This window comes from Myodes glareolus, chromosome 17 (assembly GCF_982192425.1).
Source record: "Myodes glareolus chromosome 17, mMyoGla1.1, whole genome shotgun sequence".
Classification (NCBI taxonomy): domain Eukaryota; kingdom Metazoa; phylum Chordata; class Mammalia; order Rodentia; family Cricetidae; genus Myodes; species Myodes glareolus.
The window spans coordinates 13255472-13269223 of NC_142042.1; the positions used below are offsets into that span (position 1 = coordinate 13255472).

The window sequence follows — 13752 nt, forward strand, 5'->3', positions numbered from 1 at the left end:
AGAACAGCTTCAGGTAAAACCATCCTAAGGATTTTATTTTGCATAATTTCTTATAATGTTTCTATAACAATTCAAAAGGTTTTTTAAAAATCTAATTTTCACTGTCATAAATAACTACATGGAGTCGAAGAGTAAATGTGCTCTGGAATTTTAGTTTTTAGTTTTAGAATTCATCAGTGACAAACAGTACGAGATCTTCCTGTAGACCTTGCTCTTTGTTGGCTGTGCTTTCATGTAAATTAAAAATGGAAAATGGTTGGTTACCTCCAATATGCATTCTTGCAAGTTTGTGACATGAATGTTACCAGTCAAGAAACTATGACCCTTATGCTAGTTACACAGTTTTTAATGGACTCTTCCTGTTTATCAGAGGGAAGGATGGGCTAGGGAGTGGCAATGGGGATGTGCCAATTTATGTTGGCCTAAAATAATAATGCATTTATGACAAAATCACTTTAATTTTCCACATTTGCTTCCACCCTTGATCTTACGGTTTGGGGTTAGATGTTTCTAGCCCTGAAAATAATGGTTAAGATGCAACAGCGACTGAATTTAGTCACTTTATTCAACATTCCTACAGACAGCGATTGGTTTAGCGGTGAGCACAGCCCTCCTTACTCCCAATTTCCGACCCTAGGGAACTCTGGAGTAAATAGAAGATGCTGGTAAAGATGCTCAGATAAAGTGAAAGATATTAGTTGTGGATGAGTTGGAAGACTTAATACTGTTAAAATGCCCAGGGCACAGAAGGATATCTGCATATTCAATGTATCATTATGAAACTACAGGGTTGTCTTTTGTAGAAACAGGAGAAAAAAACCCTAAAACTCACACAGAACCACAAAGGACCCTGAAAGTACAAAGTTTTGGAAAGAAAAATGAAGCTGCAATTGTCATGCTTCCTAACCTTAAAATATCACACAACGATGATGAAAACACCAAGCTGACCAAGCTGCCATAAGAACATGCAAGATTTAGGGCAATAGAATAGAAAACCCAGAAAGAACCCTGCCAAGTCTTCTTTGTATAGATTCTATACGATGAGAAAAGGGTCATCTCTTTAACAGTGTTGGGGAAACTGGCTATTACAGGATGAAACTGAGCCCTCATTTCATTCCTTACCACAAGAAACTAAAATGGACTAAAGACTCGAATATGAGATCTCAAGGCATAGTTCATATACAATAAAAGATGTCACAACACTGCTGATGACAATAACATGGATGTGTCACAGAAGAACAAGCAAAAAAGTTAAAACAAGAAAGTGAGATGATCTCATACTGAAGGCTTGTGTGCCAGGAAGATAATGATCAATGCGCTGAAAAGGCAACCTACAGAAGGAAGAAAATGTCTGGAAGCCACAGAGTTGATATTGAATTAAAATCACAAAATGTATAATAGACTCCTGCAACTCAATTGCAAAGACCCAAACAGCCGACTAAAATGTGGGCAAATGGCTTTTGGATATATATTCAAAAGAATTGTAAATATGCTGTTAGAGATCTAATGTCTAGAGTTGATGACACACTAGTTACAATAGTTAGAGTCTTGTTATTCTATTGTCCATTGATGGTTAAGAAAACGTGTTATGCCAGGTGCTGGTGGTACACGCTTTTAATTCCAGCGCTTGGGACGCAGAGGCAGGCGGATCTCTGTGAATTTGAGGCCAGCCTGGTCTACAAGAGTTAGTTCCAGGACAGGCTCCAAAGCTACAGAGAAACCCTGTCTTGGGGGACAAAAAAAAGAAAGAAAAGGTGTTATATACAGACAATGCAATGTTTAGCTTTAAAAAGAAGGAACTCTTGTCACATGCTTCAAGATGAATGAACGTGAAGACATTATACTAATGGAATAAGGCAGTCACACAACAGCAAATACTGCAGGATTCAACTATATGAAGTACATAAGGTACACAAACCACAGAAGTCTGTCATTCATTGGCCTTGCCTGGGACGGGCATGAGGAAGAGCTGGTTTAAAATGGGAGCTTCACTCAAGCAAGAAGAGAAAGTTCTGGAGATCTGCCTTAGAACAATCTACTACACACCAATAAAGCCATCACGGAGATAGCGTCTACACTGTAGGCGTGTGCAACACCCACATGCTTGCACAACCCAATGCTTGAACACACATGCACACATACACACAATTTTATAAAGATTCTTTTGGGATTTATATTTTTCATTTTTGGTATCTGTCACAATCCATTTCCTACCCTTTTTTGGCAGGACAGAACTCTTTCTGTCATTCATGCTGTGTTCTTACCATAATTATTATATAAAAGCTCTCTGTCTCCACTTGGCTAAAGCCAACCTATTCAACGCAAATCCCAGTTTACCTGTGAATCTCTAGGAAACCTGACCACACTGACTATTTCCTATTCTAAAACTCCTAGCTACTCACTTCTGTGCTGTCTAGTAATTGTGCTTTGGAGTTTTCCCATGTGGAAGACATGTTTCTAAAAGATTATAAATTCTGAGTACAGAGAAGACCACGTCTAAATCTTGTTTTCTAGTTACTGCTTAATATATTTCAAACAGTTAACACGGAAAAAAAAACCTGCTCAATATACAAGCTCAATAAATGTTTCTCAGCTGACTAAACACAGCCCTGAGAACAGAATGGTTAATACAAAAATATGTATATAAAATCTTGATTTAGTGGCTGGACTGTAGATGCTTAGACTGAGTTGAGGTGATCTATGAGAGTAGTCTGGAGTCATGCATCTTTTTTTTACCAATCTGACTTCCCCCCAAAAGACAAACATATGGCATACTGGAATGGGTCAAAGCAAGAGCTATTCCCATGTATTACACAATGCAGTCTCACAAATGGTGGGGCTCCCCTGCAAGCTTATGGAGACTGTAACACAAGACACAGTAACAGCTGGCTTCCCCATTCCAAATTCCTTAGCCAAAGTAGCAACATAAGCCACTGAGGCAACAGATACAGTATTCCTGTGTTTACTGAAGAGGGGAGGATATTTATCAGATACTCTTACAGCAACACAAGCCCTTGGAACAACAGACACAGTATTCCTGTGATTACCGAAGAGTGGAGGGTGTTTACCAGATACTCTTACTTTCTGCAGAGACCAGCAGAAGATGTGGATTAGCTGATGTTATGGTATTCTTGAAAACAGATCATCAAATTGAATGTCTCAGGAAGGCTTACTGAGGAATGTTTGTATACACACACAAACACACACACACACACACACACACACACACACACACACAGAGAGAGAGAGAGAGAGAGAGAGAGAGAGAGAGAGAGAGAGAGAGAGAGAGAGAAACACTCCAGAGACAGTAGAAATAACTGTCACACACTGGCACACGTTTGCAATCCCAGTTTGAGGTTTTTAGTCAACTGGCAGAAAATGAAGAGAAAATAAAAGGCTTATTCAGAGTTCTTTCCCTGGGAAGAATCTTCCCTTTTGCTGAATAGGACAACCATTTCTTTCAAATACAGTTGCATGGTTTCGTTTCTTTTAAAAATACATATTTATGTTTATTTCATGTTTATAGGTGCTTGCCTATACTATATATGCAGATCAAACATGTGCACCTTGTGCCCACCAAGAACACAGAAGGTCTCAGGTCACAGAAGGTCTCAGGTGCCCTGGAACTTGACTTACACATGGTTGTTAATCACCATATGGGTGCTGGGTATAAAACCTGGGTCCTCATTCCACATCCTCTCCAGCATAGGCTATCATTGGTGTTTTTGAGTTTGGCTATTCTGACAGGTGTAGCTGGCCCGGAGTCTTACTGAAAAGCCATTGACAATGACACTGGGACCTGTTTCCTCTGAATATACTGAAGTTTGGGGATCCAGTCTGTTTGGATACTCACCTTCCTGGACCTGGAGGGAGGGGGGAGGAACCTGAACTTCCCACAGGGCAGGAAACCCTGACTGCTCTTAGGGATGGAGAGGGAGGAGGATAGGGAATGGGGGGAGTGGGAGGGTGTTGGGAGGAGGGGCGGAAATGGAAACTTTCATAATTTAATAAAATTACTTTCTCATTAAAAAAAAAACCTGGGTCCTCTGCAAGAGCAGTAGGTGCCCTTAGTCCCTGAGCCCTCTCTCCAGCACTTATATGATTTTCTTGATGACTATATCATACAGTTTTAGTAATTTACACTATTCCCACTTCCTAAACAAGACAAGTAATAAACATCAAGGAAGTTTAAGGATGCGTCTATGATAGGATATACATTGCTTAGGAGACACAGCATACGTATGGTATAAGTACGTTTGAGTTCGTTTTTCCTAATTCTAGGAAAGTTTCAAGACAAAGGAGAAAGACCGAGAATATAGATAAACTCAGATTTCTCATTCTTAAAACACAAAGTCATATTCTTCTTACTATTACATTTTCTAGTTCTTTTGACAAAAATCATGGTGCCTAAAAGTCATTTTAAATGACAGTAATGTTTATAAAATAGTCACACATTGTTGGTGTTAATGAGTCTATAACTTCATATCTGTCAAATAAATACTGTTAGAAAAAGTACTCCAGAAAGCAACAATTATTCATTGTCAGTTCAACCACTGGTCTAGCTTTCATGCCTTTTGGTTAACTTTTTCAAAAGGTGTGTGCGTGTGTGTGTGCACACACACACACACGCACTCACATGCGTGCAAGCATACACTCGCGCACACACACACACACACACACACACACGTGTATGCTAAGACATGCATGTGGAAACCAGAAGAGAGCTCGTGGGAGTTTGCTCTGTCCTTTGTGCATTTGGTGTGTGATTGAGCCTGGGTTTCCATGATTGGTGTCAGGTGCCTTTACCTCCTGAGCCCATCTGGAAGGATTACTGACCCTTTTTAACCATTACTTTATTTTATTTACGAGTGTGTGTGTGGGTCCGTTTTTTCCGTATGTGGACCACGAACACACAGGTACTGGAGGAGACAGAGGGTGGCGTCAAATTCTCTGGAATTGCTACAAGTGGTTGTGGGGGCTGAGGACCAAACCTGAGGTCTCTGCAAGGGCAGCAAGTGCTCTCACCTGCTGAGCCAGCTCCCCAGCCCCCATTTTTAACACTTCAATTGTAAGGCTAAAAGAACGACCTAGAACAAACTTCTTAAGATGACCATTGCAGTCATATTAAAAAAGGTCAGCTGACTTTAGTTCTTTTCTCCTCCACCAAACAAGTGAAGCAGGATCTCAAGACTGAAGGGCAATATGGATCTCCACCAAGCATGACATTCACCCTGACATGTCAAGGTCACTGATTATTTCCTGATTTCTAAAGACAGAATCTATTGCTTGACCTTCGAGTCTCTCACAGCACACAATCAACCCTTTTAAATTATTTATTTGTTTATGTGTATATATGGTGTGTGTGTCTGCATGAGTTTATCTGCACCATATATGTGTGGGAACACACAGAAGCCAAAAGAGGGCATAAGATCCCCTGGAACTAAAGGAACTGGCCATTGTGAGCTGCCACTTGGGTGCTGGAAACTGAATCTGGGTCCTCTGCAAGAGCAGCCATCTTTCGTAACCATTCACCCATTTCTCCAGCCCATGCCATTCGTTCATATCACACTTTCTTTAGTTTATAGTAACTTCTTTTTATCTTCCTGGCTAAATTAGAACTCTGTCCACAGGAGGCATTGTAGTTACATAATGGTTATTATCTCACATTTACTACCTGACATAATGTTAAAAAGCAGCTAAATGAACTGAATGAATGAACTATTGAGTGAATGAGCAAACAAATAAAGATGTTCACGTTCAGGTTCCTAAGCAGGAAAAGGCTGGAGTAGACAGGAGACACCTTAACGCAATTCTCTATACTATCTATCTGTCTCTCTTACCTTCTTAGTTCTACATTTTACCTTGGTTTGTTGATGGCTATTATTTTCTGTGTCAAAATAAGTACCTTGTCATACTCATCCAGATCTTAAATTCTCCCAGGTTCCCTATTTAAATTCCCCTTTAGAGTTCAACAACAAGAAACCCAAATCAAAGTCTTGGTTTTACCTCCTGTCTCTCTTTCTCTCATCACATTCCTCCAGTTATCAAGTTACCTTTTTTTGGCTTTTCTATATCTATCTTTAAAGTGACTTTCACCCATATCTAGTCAATAAAATCAGGTTTAATACATGGTGTAGTTGATTGATAGACGATTTTCAGGAACACAGGGGAAAATAGCTAGCTTAGATATTGACATTGTTGTATGTGATACTCAGCTAGTGGCTGGATGATGAATGTGAATGAAGGTTGCATCCAGATGAAAGAAGCTATGCGATCTGAACAAGTACAGCATGGTTTGTTAATCTATAGAGTTTGGCAGGAATGATGTTTTTGAAAAGCAATGATCAGTGTGAAGGGTATGCTGCCAGTTAGGGTTAGAGTGTAAAGAACCATGTGTTAAAGCAAAGACATGCAAGCCTTCATAGACGTGCATGGCCGGTATCATAAGGATTCAAGCAGTGGCAGGCTGTGATGTATACTTTCCACAGATTTTTCCTCTGGCGTCGTCCCTGTGGGTTTGAAGGGATGCCAGGTTGGAGACAGGGAGAGTAACTGGAGGTCTACCACACTAATCCTGGAGAGAAATGAAGAGGGCCTAGGCTACAACGCTGGCAGTGAACATGGTTTCGAAAGTAAAGCGGGGAAATTTTGAGTCAAGGAGAAATGGTAAAAGGTTATAATTGATGGCCCAATGCTGTGCTGCTCGGAACTCCGGAGAGGAGTTGATGCAAAGCATATGTGAGGCGCATACGTGCAGAGCAACACTTCACAGCCGTGGAAGGAAGTGAAAGAGGGCCGCACGGAGGGATGTTGGTGGGTGGCAGGTGAGGCTGCCAGGTAAAACACAGGATGTGCACTCACATTTGAATTTCAGATAAACAGCGAGTGACATTTAGTTTAAGTACTTTCCAAACACTGCAGCTCCATTCCCTCACAAGTTTCCCTTCCCCGAATGTCACACAGCCTACTTGTCTGCCTCACAAACTCCTCGTTCATCACGTCGGTTCAAGTGTCACCTTTCCGGCAACTGTGCACCCCTTTCACCGTGGTTATGACAAGTGTTTCCAGGCTTGCATAGACTGTACAGTTCTCTGTGGGGTGTGTGTGTGTGTGTGCATGTGGGAGCTAGAGGATGCTGTTGGGTATCTTCCTCAATCACGTTCCACCTTATTTTTCTTTGAGATAGGGTCTCTAACTGAACCTGGAGATTGCCAATTGGCTGAAATGGTTGGAAATGAGCCCCAGGTATTCCGTTTCTCTATCCTGCCCAAGTTGTTCTATGGTCATCGGGGATCTGAATTTTCCTGCGTGTGCATTAGAGACTTTATCCAGAATACCATCTTTCCAGTCACTGGCTTGTAAAGCTCTTGAAAACATAGATTGGGGCTTTCAATTTTGGGTCTAGTACAGTGACTCCACCTGGGAGTCACCCAATAAATGTTTGTTAAATGGATAAATGTTCTATTTCAGATTCCTATCATTTCCCCAGGCCTATCCCCACTAGTACGCCCTGTGTTCTGGCCCAGTCTGGTGAGTCTGATCTCTTAAATGGGAGCCTCGTGCACTCACCCCATCCTCAGATGAAGTGTGGAATCCATACCTAGTGTTCAGACAGTCTGAGAACCCCTGTTCTATGCCATCTCTACCTCTAGGCAAGGAAGTACATCCAATGCTTGCGTGGCACCTCCCTTATTAATTCTTATAATGAAAAAACCTGTTACTATTATTATTGTTGCTGTTTCTCTCTCTCTCTCTCTCTCTCTCTCTCTCTCTCTCTCTCTCTCTCTCTCTGTGTGTGTGTGTGTGTGTGTGTGTGTGTGTGTGTGTGTGTGCTCAAGAGTGCAGGTGCCCTAGGAGGCCAGAGGCATTGTGTCCCCCTGCATCTAGAGGCACTATAAGTTACATGATATGGGTTTTGGGGGGATCAAACTTGGGTTCTCTGTAGGAGCAGTACATGTTCTTAACTAACTGCTGAGCCATCTCTCCAGCCCACTGCCTAGATTTCTGTAGTTCCTCTGCTTGCCTTCAATTTCTTCCTAGTTTAAACTATTCTTTAAATTGACTTAAGGGCTAGCTTCTAAAGACACAAACCAGGTGGTATATTTGTTACGTAAATATCTTTGATTACTCCCTGATGCCTGTAAGGTAAAGTAGACACTAGTTTGATCATGAGTGTTCCCAACTATGTGATCCCCAAGCTAAGTGGTGAAGAAGCCAGACTCGGCAGTCACCTCTTTGTTAAAACCCTAGCCATGCTATTTTATAGTTATATGTTTGAGTAAATATCTTCTTTTTCCATTTCAAATCGTTTATTCATGGCATTCACATGTGTGTTACTGTATATGCCATGGTGAACATGTGGATGGCAGAAGAAACCTTTTGTGGATCTGTTCTTGCCTTCCACCATGGAGGTTTGGCGCTCACAGTCTGATAGTCAGGCTTTGGGCTGTTCCCGTGAGCCATCTCTCTGCCCCTTAGGGACTGTCTTAATATCTGTGGCATTTGTAAATGAGGGTACTGTCTACCTGATAACATTATGTAAAACTAAAGTAATCCCATTTCAGTAAAACATGGCACGGTATCATCCAACAACACAGCACACAGACAGACACAGCTGTTATTAACATCTGTCCGGCCTTCATTGTCTGTTCTCTCTCCATCTACACTCACTCTTTCCACTTGAGCTTGACCTCTTTAACTCCTCCACACTCCAGTTCCAGACTTCGTCACTCCACGGTTCTATTTCTATACTTGTTTACGATGGCCAGCCTGCGTGGTACCCAGGGCATGGCTCGATACTGAAGCTTTTGATGCTGAATTCCTGGCACATACAGAGCATCAGGAATTAAGTGAGGATGCTCCCTGTGTCACGTCAAGGTTCTGGGACACCGCAAGCTTTCTCACATGGAAGAACAAGCATTTTATCAGTACGGAAACCTTCCGGTCCTAAGAATTTTCTCTCCTATTTACTGTCTACTGCGATTTTTAAGAGTTGTTCTCGTTACTTTAATCTCCTCTAAAACATTTCTTTGGACTGAAATTTACAATTTTCAAATATTATTCCTCTAGTAACTATAACAAACCTAGAAGATCATTAAAAACTGACTGAATTCTGAGCTCAAGATGTTTAATTACCAATATTATCAATTCTGATATTCTTAAGACTTTTCCCTACACATGCTAAGAATTTATTATTTTTTTTATAACTTTTTAAAATTGGTTTTATTGAGCTATACATTTTTCTGTGCTCCCCTCCTTGCCTTTCCCCTCCGCTTCAACTCTCTCCCATGTATAGTGGGTGATCATATCTGCCTTCCACGCTAAGAATTTAAATGGACAAATGCTAGATTTCTACATCCAGTATGGTTTTTATTTGCTTTTTACCTTTGGTCCTTCAGGTCCATTTTGTCCAGGAATCCCAATATCTCCTGGAAAACCCTGGTAGATATAAAAAGCAGAGAGTTTATTTCACAGCAAATTACTTGAACTCTATTAAACATAAGCCCCTCCTTTGTCTGTATCCCATGCCCAGTTAAGGGAACATATATTCTTCAAGCCCAACATTAATGATTATTACACAACTGTTCCATACTGGGATAAGAAACTTAGTATCCTAAAAAAAGGAGATGTACTTTATTAATATAAATTATTTTATTAATAATATTCAGGCTTAAAGGAATCGCTGGGGTCCTGTTTAAGAGAAGGAGAATGACATACCCTCCCAACGTCATACCAGACACTGAGTTGTCAAGAAGCAAAGGAATGCACACTGCAAGACTTTCAGTTCAACATGAAGTGTTTTTAAGTACAGACACAATCCACTTCTATCTAGCTAAAAGATTATCCCCTTACACATAGGATGTCAATCCGCTTTCTGTCAGATCTACCTGTCTATCTACAATCCCAGACTTGATTTCCTATACTTAGCCCTCTAGGTATACTTTTATGTTCCTTTATTTCTGTCTTACTGATGCTCACCAATAATTAGCGTCACAAAATTTCATCTGTTTCTAAAGCACTTGCTTCCCAAAATAAAGCGCTTCAGAGTTAACTGAAGTCCACGCTGGGGAAAGGCCTGGGTTGTTGCTCTAAAATGGTGAGGCTGAAATACCTGCCTATATAACGAATCAGAACACAGTACCTCACGCTCAATTTCAAACAACATCATCACCACTAGGCCGTTTCTTTGTTGATTAAGTCATCAATGAAGAGAGTCCATTTCCCATTGACACAGACCAGATAAGAAAGGTTCATGACTCAGCAACTGTTAAAGGAAAGAAAGCTTCGGGTGGAAGACAATTGTCACCAAGTCTAGATGGTTCTGTGGAGCGATAAATATGCTGGGACTAAAATCAGAACAAGTGAGAGGAGGAGCAAAACTGACTCCTTGAAGCTCATTCTGTGTAGAAGAACAGAGATGTCGACACGGGTTCTTCTGATCTGGTAAGGACTTACCACGGGTCTGATTTTTCAAGGGTCGTGGGATAGCTGACACAGATTTATAGATCTTTTATTAATGATTAAAGGAACCAGGTGAACCTATGCTAGCATTTGTATTCATGCATATGTAAAATTATATTCACCTAATGATTTCAAGCCTTCTTTCTCAAATAAATTATGTTTACTGGGAAGAGTCCCTGTGGCCTTGAAGCAGTATACCTGTCTTCTAGTTCTTGCTGAAGTACTGCCTAGCTGAACTCCATATCTTATCCACTCCATGCCACCCCTCACCCTGCATTCAGTACTTGAATGAATATTACCTGGAGTTTCAAGCCAAAGGGTGGTTTTATGCTCCCCATTCAAATACTTCTCTTCTCCTAAAATCCTCACAGCACAAAGTAAGTTAACAGTGTTTGTCTGCTTTTATTTTTCACGTCAGACTGTAAATTCCTGGGGTACTCCCAGCAAGTACTATGACATCTGGTGTGCAGTAATGGCTTTTAAAAGGTTTGTTGTTGTTGTTGTTGTTATTGTTGAGCGACTGACTGACTTCTTTTGAAAAAGAGGACAGCATGTACTGTGGCTACTTGCATACTGGGTCTCTGTTTACAACCAGCCAGAAGACTGGATCAGAGCACCCTCACGGATACATTCATGACTTGTCCATTTTCCAGATGCCCCCAGAACATGTTATCATACCAGCAATCGAGAAAGCACTGAGGCAAGAGTCATTTTAAAATAACTCTTAAGGTGCTTGGATAGGATTCAAGCCAAATATCTGGGGAGGGGCTTTTTTTTATGGGGAGAAAAATTGGGTTAAATTTAACCACAATAAATATATTAAAATTCATAAGTTCAAATACATCAACTTCACAAATTGTCCATGTGTAGAGGATAAAGAGAAGTTAACTTATTACCTGGAGAAGTGAGAACGAAATCAACAATTCACCATCCATTTGCCTTTGCTCATATTCTGTACCACTTTCATTCAAATAGTAGGGAAGAGGATTCAGTCCTCTCCCAAGGAGATGAGGGCGTCCAGCCCTCCCCACAAAGAAATGGGAACGCAAGAAGTTCTGTTTTTCACCCCCTCAGATTATCTCATAGACTTGGAACTGAACTCAAACCTACAGTAGCACCTCACATGCACATACACACACACAAGGATGACAAGACACGTGTTTACTGACGGAAGAACACAGGATGACCTGCTGACTTGCCAAAACAAGCAAAACAAACCTCCACATAGTCAGGACCCTGTCACATGATAGCAATTTTTAAGAAAAAACACAAATCAAGGAATACGCAAAGCTATACCATCAGACTATAATCAACAAAGAGTATGAAGATGCTGTAAACCAAATGGTGGGGTGCATCCACATCTAATTATAAGGGGGGAAAGAACAGAGACTGAACTTAGAGGCTGAAAGACACAGCAAATTTACAAACCAAAGCAAGACACAAGAAGGCTTTGGGAGTCAACAAGTGATTCTGCTTTAACCTTACAGTACGTACAGGGACATACGTCTGAAATTAGTGTGTGATACACACTTGTCTTACAATCTCTTGTTTAATGTTACAATAAAACTAACAAAATTAGTGAGGTAAATTAACCTCACTAGGTAAACACGGTTAGTTCAATACGGAATGTCTGCTGTTCGTGATATATGTGAACACCTGAATCCTTTATGAGTCCAAATATCAACAGAATATTTTAAAGAGACAAAGTGCGACAGACAAAGAGAACAGGACAAGAGATGTCACCAACTCAAACCTCGTATTTGAGTTAAGTAAGTTGAATGTTTCAAAGTTAAGCATTTACTGAGAATGTTTCAATGTTAAGAGTTTATTGAAAATCTCAGAAACATATCACACAACTATTAGAAGGAGAAAAATCTCTGTCCTTCCCACATGGGCAAGCTTAGAAACTTGGCCAATGAATGTTTTTATTATTTTAAGTATTCATAGTTGGACTACTCTCAAGAAGAGAGCTTGTCACTTAAATAGTACATTAAAAAAATAAAAACAACCAGAGTTAAGTGGGTCAGCTGAGTTTTAATGATAACACCCAGAAAGGAATTTCTAATGTTTAAATTGACTGCTCAATCTGTATTGCCACCGATGGACCTGGGTATGTATGCCAAACAGTGAAATGTCAGAGACCTTAGACGCCAAAAGATTGAAAGTGTATTCATAGGGCCAGGACTAATTTCTAAAAATCATATTGGTAGACAAATCTACAATAAGAAAAGCAAAGAACAAAAATCTGGTATGGATGCCCCAACTCATTGCTTTAAATTTAAAATAACAGGAAGTCAGAAGATTTTTCCTTGCACAGACAGTGTTACCGGGTCAGTTATAACATCACACTTGAAAGCAGGATGGCTTAGGGAGGGGGAGGGGGAGGGGGAAAGGGAGGAGTGGGGAAGACGGAGAGGAACAGCCTGACTTCTGGCGCTTTCCTAACACGGTCTGATCACAGATTGTTACTGAGAAGCAGAAAAACGAAGTAGCCTTAAAAATAAGAAGTGCAAATGTGGCTTCTATTTTCGGAGCCTCCGCATCTGTTTGCTGAACAGAGAGTGATTCCGTGTTCTCTCCAGTAAAAACAAAGTTTTATTATTCTCTAATCACTCGAGGCTGGAGACTAATTCACATGCATTTTTATAGCAAAACCTGGGAACCAAGGCACTAGCAGATTGTATTCGTTTCCTAGGAAATCATAAAAGTGAAATACTGCCTTCTTACTTAGTGGTAGCCAAAAGCTCAACAAAGCAGTTTCCTAAGAAGGTAAATATACGGCGTTTTATAGCACACATTGACATTTTGAATAGCTTTTCAATAGGACTAATATATTTCTGCTTTTTATTAAGATCTATATTTCTTTCAATTATGAAGTACAAATGGATAAACAACAAACAAACGTAAATCTAATGGCTGAGCTCATGAAGACCAATCACAAGATGGAACAAACTGTATGAACCCCAAGTGGCTAACGCTAAGTGAAAAGAGCCAGACAGAAGAGGAACATAGAATGTGACTCATTTATAAGAAGACTTTGGAAAATGTGGATTAATGTAGAGTGAAGAAAAATGCATCCTACGGTATAAAGGAGCAAGAAGAATAGAAGAAAAATAAAATGTAAAAGAATCATAACGATGCAATTGCTGGCTTTGGTAGATAAATGTTGTTTTGACTTCACAGTGGTATCATAAATTATCTGTAAACTACTCAGTCGGATATTTTAATTATTTGGAATTTATTCCATATCAATTATATAGATCAATAAGTCTTTGATGTTGTTTAAGGAAT

At 40.2% G+C, this 13752-nt stretch overlaps 1 protein-coding gene across 1 annotated transcript in view; it reads right to left on the reverse strand.

The window, feature by feature from the left end:
* Col24a1 (collagen type XXIV alpha 1 chain) overlaps positions 1-13752 on the reverse strand; it is a 256486-nt gene that overhangs the window by 153553 nt on the left and 89181 nt on the right. The window contains exon 20 of the mRNA XM_087897474.1: positions 9385-9438. Within this exon, the coding sequence (XP_087753600.1) occupies positions 9385-9438 (54 nt within the window). The remainder of the gene's footprint in view (positions 1-9384; positions 9439-13752) is intronic.